Source organism: Amblyomma americanum, chromosome 8, assembly GCF_052857255.1.
Source record: "Amblyomma americanum isolate KBUSLIRL-KWMA chromosome 8, ASM5285725v1, whole genome shotgun sequence".
Classification (NCBI taxonomy): domain Eukaryota; kingdom Metazoa; phylum Arthropoda; class Arachnida; order Ixodida; family Ixodidae; genus Amblyomma; species Amblyomma americanum.
The window spans coordinates 32443861-32457226 of record NC_135504.1 but is presented as its reverse complement, the minus strand read 5'-3'; the positions used below and the strand labels follow the sequence as shown (position 1 = coordinate 32457226).

The window sequence follows — 13366 nt, the reverse complement described above, 5'->3', positions numbered from 1 at the left end:
CGCTGTGAATCGAGGGCTGTGGTGCAGCGCACCGTGAACCGGTGCCGGCGGTGCAGAGAACCACGGCTGAATCGAACAACCCTTGTGATGGGCGTCGAGGTACTGCACGCGATCGAGTGACACTGCGGTCTCTCAATGAGCATGCAAAATGTCCGGCTGCTCAGCCCCAGTGCGTTGCTAGAGACGAGTGGCCGTTGTGTTCCGGAACAGCGAAGCTGCCTGAAAATCACCAGGTGGCGCCAACCTGAAGACTCCGACGGACGTGACCCCCTGAGCTACTTTTGCTTCATATAGAAAAAACAAGCTAACCAGATAGTCTTACTGTGTTCATTGGAGCCAATGCTCTATTACTTCAAATCACGGAGTAAACTACCTTCGCGTCTTTACGATCATGTTCCGGGAGCATTAGTGTACACGCCTGACCCACTTGTGGGCTTCTTTTAGCAGTGACAGTTGTATCTGAAACGTTTTCCGCCGAATTTCATTGCTTCACGAGTTAACCGACGATTAATATAATATATTGGTTCATTGCTTTAGCCAGGAATAATTGTTTACATGCGGTTCCTTAATTTGACACACTAATACCCACCGCAACATTACGATAGTTACATTTTTGTTATGGTCAAATGTTAATGTGCTTGATGTCCTTTCTTTCTAACGTTACATAATAACCATCCTTTTGTTATGGTCAAATGTTAATGTGCTTAATGTCCTTTCTAACATTACATAATAACCTTCCCCGAACATTAATGAAACTTGTAAACAACATAAATATAACATCCTTGAAAATGGTGAAGCAGCCCTGCACAAGCATGCAGGCCCGCTGGTTGTGCTCACACAACTTACGCTTTACAAGAACAAACAATGAGGGCGACACTTCAGTTCCACTATACAGCACAACGCGCAACTCGTATTCACTCACCTCCGAACGGATATCGTGGAGTCAAGCTTATATACCCATTACTGCGGAATGTCCCATGAATGATAGTGGTGAATGGGTATTAACCAAAGTTGACAAAATAATGGGGCTGTGCAAGCAATCTATGCAGAGTACTATTTAAAAGATGTGGTTGCAAAGTACTGCTAGTTGAAAAGTGCCGTTACAATAAAAACAGTGGGAAAAGTTCTGGAAATATATTTGTAGTGTCCTAAAGCTATGACTAACACAACATTTCAAAGACTACATTAAAACAATGTTTGTTTATAGTGTTAAAATATTGTTCACTATGTAACACATTGTTAAGTTTTAATGTTAACGTAATATTCAATTGAGCATATAACATTACTGCAACCTGCATAACATTTTTATAAAACTATTCTAATGTTTGGTGGTACCGAGGTAGCTTGGATTTTGCAATTTGTTTTGCCTTCACTTCGACGTTGCATTCCTAATCAACCACAAATATTTATAGGACAGCCAATGTACGCCCATTTGAAATATTCCGGAGGTTTGTAAAATTACGTGAACAGCCCTCGAACATCCGCTGCATGTCTAGAAGATGCCCAGAGGTATTGCCAAAGTGATGTGTAGGGGATGTTCCCAGACGATTTTGGGATATCCGCATGTCCTGCCAAGATAGCACATGGATGTCGGTGTTATCGCTGGTTTGTCACGTTCATCGATGTTCGAAAAGAAATGTCCGAAATCGGATCTGCTTCAGCTTGTGCATGCGTTGCTTGGCAAGGTGACCAAATGTGGCGAGGGCTCTGGGTATACTGCCTGGGCCATTAAAATGGCCGTCACGAGGAAGCCCGAGAGGTACAGGGAAGGGGTGAAACTGTCGCTCACTTTTTAGTGACAGCTGTTACACGAGTTTCGACGCTCCACTAATCGAGGGACTGGAGCTCAGCTATGTGCTAGGCATCACTGCTTCACTAGGCCGCAACGCTACAAAGTGTCGCCAGAGCGGTTTTGTCTGCGTTGCTTATTCATAAAAATGCGAATAAAGCACTCACTCTGGAGACACCGTCGAATCGAGCGGTAGGAGCATGGGCGTGACTAATTGTGGAGTTATCTTACTAGAACCAGTTGCGCCGCTATTCTCAGCAAATTTGGCTCAACATTTAAATGCGAGTTACGTGCACGAGACTTGTGCGCCTTTTCGTATTCTTGCGACCAACAGTGCCCCTTTCGTGAAAATGAACCTATACAACACTCTCAACCCCAATGAACGCCCCAGGCTCACTTGTTTTGTTTTTGAGGAAATGGCGCAGTAACTGTCACATCTTGGTAGACACCCAAACCGCCCCCATAAAGAAAGGAGGGAAAGCAGAAAGTGAAAATTGAAAAGTTTTTGAGGAAAGGCGCGGCACAGCTGTGGAATGGTTGCCATGGTTACGACGGATGCGCAGCTGTGGCCTTGGACAGGCACAGCGAAACTCGCTTCTACTAGCCTAGTGTAGCTTTCGCGACAAAAGAGCACAGAGCTCATCACAATACCAGTGGGACGGCTTAAAATCTAGCAGATCCGAAGGAAACTGGCAACAAATACCACCTAAAATACACGAGAGGTGTCAGATTTACCGTGTCCTCAAAAGGAAAGCTCTATTAGCAACACTATTATATGCTGAATAAACAATTTTTAAATGTATGGACAAATTTATAATACACACCACCCCGATATTGCCACTTTCCCTGTAGCAAGGAAGGTGTTAATAGTGTGGGTACATCAGCGAATGTTCATGCAGTAGGGAGTCAAACTTTTTCAGCTAATGCAACCTGTTCAAGTAAGCAACACTTATAGCCACGCCACAGTGGGAAAACTTTGGAGACATTCCGCTTGCACAAACCTCCACCAATCAAGGCACCACTGCAGTACCATAACCCACTCAAAAGTAGTCGGCGACCGAAAATTCGAACGCCCGATTTTTCGGACATGCTTGATTATTCGGACTTTTTCTCGGCACTGCGACACGGCCCATAGAGCCAATGTATAGGAGCGCCTAAAATTCCGGACACAACTGACTGCTCGATTTTTCGGACCTTGTTTGCACTCGCCGCCATATAATGCGTACAGTGGGACCTCATTAACTCAAACTGCAGGAGATCGAAAACTTGATCAGAGAAAACAAAATTCAAGCTTAAAGGAAGCCTCTTGCAATGCTGAAATTCTGCGCGAGTTGGCACATTGTGCCCGCGAGGTTTCGAATTCGTACTGTTCTTGAATGTGTACCGCCGCACGAACTTGGAACAGTAGTCGGAGTAGTGGAACTCATCTGTGCCGAGTCTTTCGTCCTGAATAGGGAAAGAGGCAGGAACAAAGCGTGTGAGGGGTGTACGGCTTCACGGAGACGGCGAACGCGGAAGGAAATGGTCGTGCGTTTCAAAGCGAGGTCAGCATACTCACGGCAAAACGCACCAAAACCCTGACTTTTCTATCGCAAAACCGTAAAAACTAGCGTTTTGATGACAGGCAAGATGCCTCTTATTAGACGCAAGCCACCGCAGAGAGATCACCGGATACGATACCGATTTTGGCTCTAGTGCTAGGCCCGATGACGAAGGCCAACACCGACGGAACACTTGCTTCGGCTGTTTCTTATTGTTTCACCATCATCACGTTCTCGTTCCGGGCCCATCGTACTGCGGGCGCAGTGCAGTTCCCGCAGTGGCGTGTTCGCTTTCTTGTAGACTTTGTCCCAACCCGTGTGTTCATCACCAACATGCAGAGGTCAGCACAGCCAGGCCGAGCTCGTGAAAGCAGTTGCTGCCCGTCATCTGTGCACGTGTCGCATGGCAAAATTTAGTCATGAAGAGTTTTAGGGTGTGCAATACAACTGACCACTTCCTCCAACATATTGATAATAAGTGATTTTTTCGGTGAAATTTGATTTTATGGACTGCCCGATTTTTCGGTCGTTTTCACAGTCCCAAGAGAGTCCGAAAAAATCGTTCATTGATTGTAGTAGGCAAACTTCTGCAAGAACTGTGTTGCAGTATAGAAGCTCATCATGCATGCAGCGCTTGCCCTCGTACCAAATAGAAGCGCTAGAAGCTATTGCTTTTATTTACTTCGTAGAAAAAGTATTTGGCATGATGGAAACCACCTCTTAGCACAACTGGTGACAACACCAGACTTTTATACATCCTTCCAACCAGTTGCTACAAAAAGGCTCTGGTAAAAGACACAACTGCTCAGGATAGGTATCTTTATTATACCAAGAACAACTTGCACAACCTACGACCACTGCCACACAAGCAGAGTTCAATGTAAGCCATAGTGCACAAGACAGGCATGAACATACGTCTGTTGTCAAGGAAGAACATCTTGCTCTTCTTCAATGCGTTGCTGAAAAGAAATGTGTGAATAAAGGGAACAAACCAAAAACCAGGCGTGTCCCCCACCGCGGACGCCCGCACGAACAACTGCACGCCAGCAGGCACACCAGCGCTCCACAGCAGGCACGAGCCAATACCACCGCACCGCACCACGGCACGCCCGGCCTGTGGCGAGACTCTGTCAAATTCATATTCAAGCACAGTGGGTGCACAACACCCCCGTCCCGTGAGAGCCTGTTACTTACGCCGGTTGGACAGCAACCTGCAGCTGCTCCGTCCGCACCAGCGCCCGCATGCTGCCACCTCTGCCAGCCGCAAACTCGAACACTGCCAGCCGCCGAAAACGCCAGCTGGACTGCGCTTCTCCTAGACTGCTACACCTCCGGCACTCGAATGAGGGGAATTGGGCCAAACATATTGGGCTTTGGTGGCAAAAGCCAGACTGACAACCCTTACTCTTAATGTAGCCGAGCCAGATGCTCGTCTAAATTCCTAACCTCTAGTGCTACTGATGCAAAGCAAGAGAAACTACCATTACCAACTCTCCTGACGTGTTCCTGCAGTTTTCACATGGGCGAAGCCAACAGACTGCTAAATTTACACTGGTGTGCTACTTCCCAAATAATCTCACTTATCATGCTGATGGCCTGTCACATTACTAATATTTTCCACTTAATATAGATTGAAACTGGCTCTAGGGCTGCCACCGTTGGACTTACTCTAAGCAATGTTAAGATTAAGGTGGATTAGTTCACAAGCTTGTATGGACTGTCCAACCCTTACGTTTTTTCATACTGCCAAGTGTTTCATTATGTGCTGCACTTGTGATGATCCTCTTGCGTTGTCCACAGCCCGATGTTTGCCCACCCAGACTAAACAAAACAATCTGAAGACTGCATTTGCCCAACTTCATCTGTAGCCTCTGCCCCTGTACACTGCACGCATCTACAACTTGCCTGCAGCTTCAAATATCCTTTTCCTTGCCAAAACTAAAGTTGCAATGCTAGATCTGAAGAATGGGGGAGGGGTATGCAGAGGAGAAAAGGAGTGGGAGGGAGAAAAAAATGCGCGCACACGAGGCGACGCCCGACAGCTCATCTCCGCTCGAACTCTCCCCACAGTCTGCAACCAGTCACGGCAGCAGCAGCAATGCAGCGTACGAGCAAGCACCGCCTTACCAACATCCTCACAGCTCAGCGCCTGCGGGCATGACAGGGGGCACAACCACAGAAAAGGTCAGGTGAAAAATGTTCTTGCACCAAGAGTACGCATGTGCCCAGTGATATTATTCCCCATTTGCATCCCGAACACTAATCTCATGCCTCAAGCATCACTTTTATATAAAGATTCAAAGTTGCAAACATATTCACTCTGTTATCCTTTCAACAACCCTGAGCAGTAACAGTATTAAGCAGAACATACACACTGTGTCAGTGCTATAGCAGCACTTGCCACTTATGTGGACAAATTTTCAAACAGACCAAAGTCAAGAGATGCAAAGCTGCGACAGTGGCACATTTCAGTGCTAGATGAGCACTGCTGGTGAGAAAAAAAAATCAGCATGTTAGGAGCAATTCGGCAGCGACAAGCATTTGCTGTGTGCCAACCTGCACCTACTAAGCTGCAATAGGAAAATGAATTTTATGATGCAAGAAAGTTTGAAAAAATGTGCTGAATGCATCTATGCAGAAGAACAGTCTAGTGCAACTAACATTTGCACTATGGAAATGAAATTCCAAGCACAATGTGCAGCAATGCATGAATGTATTTTCAGCATATTAATGATGGACCTAAACTGGGAAAACATGGGTAGAACTTGACAGGAACAAGAAAATGAACAAGAGAAACACTCAGGCAAGCTCTGATGAGACACAAAGCAAGCTAAGCAAATTTGTGTCTTTCTTTGCTTCTGCATGTCAAAGCTCCAACTCCTGAAGGAATATGAGTCCACAGGAAATGAAGCAGAAAAGTATCCAGGTTCAAATGTACAGAAAGCATGTTAAAAGACACCCAAAAAACAATGAGCTTATGAAGGTCTGCTAACAAGTAGAAAATGTGACATGGCCTTGTACCAAACTTAGGTAGCAAGTGATAAGGGGGCACAACTACTCTTCTACAAAGAGCACAACAAAAGGAAATGAAAAAGATGAAAGGTAATGGGAATAATGTTCCAAAAACATCCTGCATGGGCATGACACTCAACACACAGCCAGGACTCTCACGTGCCTCAGTTGGAGTCCTGCGATTTTGACCGTGAACGGTCCCGGCTTCCAGACTTCTCCCGGTCTGCTGGAACAGGGCTGGCGCTCCCCCTTGGACTTCGTGACCGTGAACCCTCTCGGTCCTGCCTGTCTCGAGGACTGCGAGATATGCTCCGCATGCGGGAGTCCCCGTTCACCGAGGGGCTGTGGCTCATATCTCGCTGCTCACTTTCCTTTCGGCTTCGGCTGCGACTCCGGTGAGACTTGCTCCGGCTCCTCCTCTCCTCAGACTTTGACCGGCTGCGGTGTTTGCTGCGGCTGCGCTCCTTTGACTCCGACCCACTGCGCCGCTTGCTCCGGCTGCGCTCCACGGACTTGGATCGGCTGCGCTCCTTGGACTTAGAACGGCTGTGATGCTTGCTTTTGCTAGGCTCTTTTGACTTGGAACGGCTGCGGTGCTTGCTACTGCTGCGTTCCTTAGATGGACTTCGGTGCCGGCTTCGGCTCCGTTCCTTTGATTTGGATCGGCTGTGATGCCTTGATCGACTCCGACCCCGCGATTTTGAGCGGCTATGCCCTCTCGACTTAGACCGACTTCGCTTAGACTCACGGCGCCGCGAGCGGCTTCTGCTTCGATCCTTGGATTTGCTTCGACTCTTGCGGCGGCTCCGACTCCGACTCTTGCGCCTGCTTCTGCTACGGCTTCTCCGAGACTTGCTATGGGAACGGCGGCGGTCCCTGGATCGGCTTCGAGACCTAGGAAATAGGGCAGAACCAAAAGAAAGACGAAGCTTTGACATCTTTCTTTTTTTTTTTTTGCCGGAAACAATGTGAGCAATGAAGGGAACTATCAAAGCACACACGCACTTGAGAGCTCGCATACAATTCTGAAAAATCCACAAATAGACAAAATGAAAGCTGTGGCCTTAAAGCAAGCACCCGATCAATGGCAACACTAGTAGACTAAGCTTACAACGGATAGTACCTTTATGGAGCACCAACTAGCTAGCCTCTGCTCTTGCCTTGTTAACTGCCAAGACTCCCTTAGAAACCTACTACTGTATGCAAAGGGAGATCAATGCATATTAAATATTCCATAATAGCACTGCAATCAAGAGTACTTCACAAGATTACCTTGAACACACTTTTAACAGGAGATGCAAAATACGAATCGCCACAATGGCACACCAGGCACAGCTTCCACATTGCGGATGGGAATGTGCAGATTACACAAACATACTTTACACTACTGATCTGCCAACATTGTGGCCACTGTGACAACACAAGTCCATTTAAAACATAGGGCATGCCAAATACCAAGTACACTGCCCCAAGCTTACAGCAATACTGCCACTGGCTACGATGTCAAGAAAAGGTACAATATGGCGTGTGGGGACCGAAATTCCGAAGCTGCGCACGGACCATGAGGGGGACACCATAGCAGAGGTCTCAGGATTAATGTAAACCACATAGGGCTCTCTTACATGCAATGACAACACAGAACACACATGGGTTTGGATTCAGCCTCCACCAAAATGCAGTCACCATGGTCGCAATTTGATTCCATGTCCTTGGGCTCAGCAGCTGAATGCAACAACCACTGAGCAGGCGGGTACATCCAGGAAAGCTTCATGCATGCCGATTAGCTCACCTCAAGGCCACGAGCGATTTGGTAAGTTGTAAAGTGCGCTGCTGAGATGAGCCCAAAGCCAGGATGAGAAAACAGGCACTTTGAATTGAAAGTTATACATGTGCCACACATCCACAAAAAACTAGTTTGTTAGTGCTGTTTTTAGGAGTTGATACATGTTGTCATGACTTAATGTCATCATATGCACGTCATGACGATAACGCCTACAAGCCGGTAAAAAATAGTGCCTGATTATAAACAGTCCTATGACCATAAAACCTCGTAAATGTCCACATGTAATATCTTCCAGAAAATGCCGCTGTTACTGGTTCGGTAGACAAGCCTAAAAATAAGTGGCCGAACTGTTACAACTGTATTTTTTCAACATTGTTTTTCTTTAAAAAAAACTAGCTCTCCCCTCCATTCGCTGCTCTAGGCACACGGAGCCACCGATGATCCGCTTCTAGGATCTCCTAGGGTGGCGCATTTCGCCTCCCTCCTCCTTCCATAGTAAACCAACCTCCCATTAGGCATTCCCAAGCTCTCGCCATACCCGTGGTAGCCCCCTCCTCCTACTTCCAGGGTAACTATCCTCCAGGTGGTTCTTGTGGCAACCTCTCTCCGCATGTGCCTTTTGCTCTCACAATAGCATCTTCCTTCCACAGTAAACACCCTCCGGATGGTTCCGGCGGTAACCACTGACCAGTTCCATCCATCCGCACCATACCCTACTCCTTCCACGGTAACAACCCTCCAAATGGTTCCCATGGCAATGCACACCCACTGGTTACGCAACTACTACTAAGACACAAAAAAAAACAAACAGGAACGAGCGCTTAAGAGCTGTCGCTATAAAGGTAGCCGTAAACACGCATATAAGCACAAAGTCCGAAAGTGTGGCAGACGTACCTATAAAAATGATGCCATTTGTATAAAAAATGTTGTGAAAGGGACTCATGCAACTGAGTCATGAATAAACCATTTGGTACCTAACAGGAAGCTGTTATCAACAAAGTTGCATGCTTTTCTTGCGTGCAGAATGGGGGCGAAAATACGTAATCTTAAGGCAAATGAGTTGCTGTGAACCCAGCAAGTTGAGGATGGCACTAATGGTATTACATTTGTGCTTGTCGCAGTGCACTAATTCCATTGAAACTGAAGGTAGTTAATGTCATTGAATATGACCGTGGGGCACAGGTATTAGTGCTTGTCCAGTTTCCTTTTTTTCCCTCAGCGTCTTGTCAAACTTTGCGACTTTTTGGAACATGAGCCATTTTGGCCACCTACAAGTTCTCTTTTCGCCCCAAGGTGTACTGTTAATAACTCTGTGGCCTACAAGCAGCAGACTAGTGTACAGAGTACAATCCAATGCATGTTACATGGACGGTCTCTGTTGCCATCCAGTCCGACAAAGGTTCTGATTTTCAACTGCTGATGAACTGGATGGCATGTGAATGCATTTACTTATTTACCATGTGGGGCGTATTAATAAATGGAAATAAGCTCGTTTATTTTAAAACACTCTCGTTTCAGTTCAATACACTGCAAGTGCTTTGTAGTAGAGACTATGCTTGGCTTCAGCATTTAGTTGCATTTACTGCTTAGTACTATTATGCACATATTTTGAGAAAGTTGCCCACCAGTGTCCATACTAGACAGTACAAGACTGTTTCATGCAATACAATAACATAAGGCAGCAAGAATGCCATTAACTAGGCTAACATGGTACGGCTGTCCACAGTTGCCTTATAAGCCAACTTGTTAAAACGGTGCTTAGATGTGCTATTGAGAGTGCAGTGACAACTGGCACAGATGTGTAATGACACCAGAGCGCCAGTAAAGATAACTGGCACTGAAAACGCCATGCAACAGTGGTACGAGGTGACTGTCACCCACCTTCGGGATCGAGACCTAGACCGATGCCGGCGGGACCGAGAGCGGCTCCTAGAGCGGCGGCGTGACCTAGACCTTGACCTCCTACGGCTCCTGCGCCATAAATTAGGTTCAAAGGTTGCCAGCCAGAAATGACAGTATTCCAAAGCATGGAAGTTACTGAGTTAGTTACAGAGGGCTTAGTTACTAATTCTGAGTTCCTAACCGAGACAGTTCGTCGCTAAGAAGGGACTCTGGCGCTTCTCGTTAACAGCACCAAGAGTAAAGCTGTCAATCATTAAAATCGGGGCTGGCAAAGAAACACTATGCGTTTGATCTTAAGCAATGTACGGCTGCTTTTTAACCTTCTGCTGCTGTTTGTACTGCGCTTAGGCCCACTGAATTTTAACAAAATAGCGGTTTAAAACTTTTGCATCAAACTGTTCATTCCACTCATTCCATATGCAGCTTACAATCACTTAAAGGGACTATGCAATAAATTAATTAAGATTACGTAAAGCAGACGAGAGATAGGCATTTCATCACTCGTCACCCCAGTGCAAGAATTTTTGAGCTAGCATCAATAACAGCGAAGATATAGGCGATTAAAAATTACGCTCTTCCTCTCCCCCTCAACTCGTACACGAGGAGCACCAGAAAAAAATAAAGAAAACAGGTCTGGGACTGCGCCCCGCCTTTGAATACGTCATCAGATGACGTTCGCTTTGCAACTTCCGGTTGTCGCTCCTAGCCCCCCGGCAGCAGCGTCACAGGCGTGGCGGCACCTCTCCGGCCTCTTCTTCCTGGATTGTGGCGCGCGTCGGGTTTCTTTGCTTGTCATCTGTGGTAATCAGCAGTAATAAACCCGGACCTCGAGGTGCGACTGCTCGCTTTTACGGCCGCAATGGGCATCGAGCCCTATGCGTGCACACGAAGAGCCGTGCGAGTGGCTCCGGAACTCCCAACAGAAGGAGGCGGCAGAGGAGAATTGAAACCATATGCATGAAGGCAATGCCCTGGCTCGCTTGCCCGAGAGGGTCGCGCGACGGCACGAGCAGACGATTTTCACGGCTACCGGAAGTGTGCCCGTGATGTCGTGGCTGCCGTGGCTCCAGCGAATGAGAGCGTGTGGTGGCCTGGCGACGGCATGGGTAGTGTGACGTCTGTGTTCCACGATTTTAGTTCCAAAATCGGTCACTACGAGTACACCAATCGGCCTGCGAATTTTGAAAAACACGATTTTTAAAAGTTCATAATAAATTGCTGGCTCATACTTTGTGTGAATGCTTCTTAGCATCAATTCTAAGCATTGAAAACATTTACAAGTGACTTTTTATTCGTTGCATAGTCCCTTTAAGTTCAGAAAAATCACCATTCGCAGGAAGTAGGAGTTTTACCGTTACGCAAATATAATCAAGTACTGCTTCTTTCCACATACTACTGAACTTAGAAACTCTCTGTGCATATTCCTTCTCTGTGCATATTCCTTCTCTCACAACAAACTGGCTTTTGTAAAAGCTTGAAGTTGTGTAACACAACAATCCTTTTATAAATAAGTTGAATGATTGTGCACACGTGATAGCAGGTTCTTTTTTTTTTTCTTTGTCCACTCCTGCTATGGCCCCAACTGTGGTCTAAAAGTGCACCAACAAACAGTAGGATGCACTTTTAGCAACCAAGGCACCAAGAGAATTTCTTGACAATTTGGGCACTGATGAACTGCCGCGTCATAAGAAAGGCTGGTTACAGTGCATTAAACGCTACCATGTTCACGAGAAGCAAATCGCCCACACCTCCTCCGGCATCTTTACCGTTCACTAGATTCGCACCGAAAAGGTCAGTAAATTTCGTTTTGCCAGCCACATTAACCTACCCACATGAGCATGTGTACCATTTAAACCTGTCTGTTGCAGTCAAATTACGCATTTTACTGTTCACTACTTATACACCCTACACACTGGTGACATACTACACACTACCTACACAGACGACATTGCACAGACACCCTTGCAGCAAGTTCAACAAACCAAGTACACCACGCCCAAATGTAGCCATGCACTGTTGCTTCTTTAGATTACGCAAAATACTGCCATATGCAACAGTTTTTCCGCGTTTCCAAGTGTGTATTTTTATTTTTCCCTCCAGGTTGTTCTTGAGCCACTGTGTCCTTTATTTATGTTTGTGGAATAGTTATGAACACCAACCCGGTACCTTGTTATTTTTTCTTGATATTAACGGCCAACGTATTATGTCTCGGATGTTCCCACCCTTATACAATGCCTTAACCTAAGGGCCTTCAAGGGTAAATAAATGGTTTGGTTTATCAGGGTTTAACGTCCCAAAGAGACTCGGGCTATGAGGGTCACCGTAGCGAAGGGCTCCGGAAATTTCGACCACCTGGGGTTCTTTAACGTGCACTGACATCGCACAGTACACGGGCCTCTAGAATTTCGCCCCCATCGAAATTCGAACACCGCGGCCGGGATCGAACTCGCGTCTTACGGGTCAGCAGCCGAGCGCCGTAACCACTCATACGCCGCGGCGGCGGTAAATAAGCGATGATGTTGTGCCATCCCCTCAGACTTCTTTCCCTGCAATGAAAGCAGCTTCTGACCTAAGGTAGGGAAGCAAGTACACAGGCGGCTAGTGCCCTCTTTGCATCGCTGCCAGTCCTAATGACGCCGCTCACCTCATGGCCTCTAACTGCCATTCTGCAACGTCAAGCACGATTATATGAATTTAGATAAATACACAATCACGAGTACGTACCTGGATCTGCGTCGGCTGCGGCTCCGTGACCGTGAGCGGCTACGGCGACTCGAGCCGCCGTATCGGGAGGACGACTGGCGGTACGGGTCGCTAGGCCTACCGTAGCGCGCCATTTGGACGCGCAGCTCCCGGCCGTCCATGATGTAGCCGTCCAGGGCGTCCATGGCGTCCTCGCAGTCGCGCTTGTCATAGAAACGCACGAAGGCGAAGCCGCGGCTCTCCCTCGTGTAGGGGTGACGCGGTATGTAGACGTCCCCGACATCGCCGTACCGTTCGAACACACGTTTCAAGTCCTCCGGCGTGGTGCGGTACGTCAGGTTGTCGACCTTCAGGGAGGTCATCCCGTCGATTGTCGGCGGAGCCCGGCCGTAGCTCATGACGACGTAACAGTGCGCGGCGAGCCGCGTATCCCACAAGAAATCAAGTGTCTGCTAGGGGCCTAGCGCCGGTGAAAAACGGGGGCACAAACTCCACCACGCAACCTATCTCCAGGGGGATTGCATCATCCGCCTTGGGGGGGATTGTCGCAGACGTCGCAGATTCTAGTACAAAACGACAAAAACTGAACATCGGCCGTTGCTATGAAACGTGATGGTCGCTGGTTTCGTATCCGCT

The 13366-nt window shown here is 47.3% G+C and overlaps 1 protein-coding gene across 6 annotated transcripts; it reads right to left on the bottom strand.

Moving 5' to 3' along the window:
- Positions 1–4135: 4135 nt before the first annotated feature.
- Positions 4136–13329, bottom strand: LOC144101255 (uncharacterized). Of its 6 annotated transcripts, XR_013307972.1 has the most exons (5): positions 12752–13315; positions 10007–10096; positions 6506–7236; positions 4525–5479; positions 4136–4444 (listed from the first exon to the last, which is right to left on the bottom strand). XR_013307972.1 is itself a non-coding variant. In XM_077634345.1 (4 exons), the coding sequence occupies exons 1-3, from the start codon at positions 13126–13128 to the stop codon at positions 6507–6509; spliced, it is 1197 nt and encodes a 398-aa protein (XP_077490471.1). In that variant the 5' UTR covers positions 13129–13315; the 3' UTR covers positions 4136–5479; position 6506. The 6 variants fall into 6 exon arrangements, 3 of the variants coding, with proteins under 3 accessions (XP_077490471.1, XP_077490470.1, XP_077490472.1); XR_013307971.1 differs by having other exon boundaries at positions 4525–7236; XR_013307973.1 differs by lacking the exon at positions 10007–10096.
- Between the last annotated feature and the right edge of the window lie 37 nt (positions 13330–13366).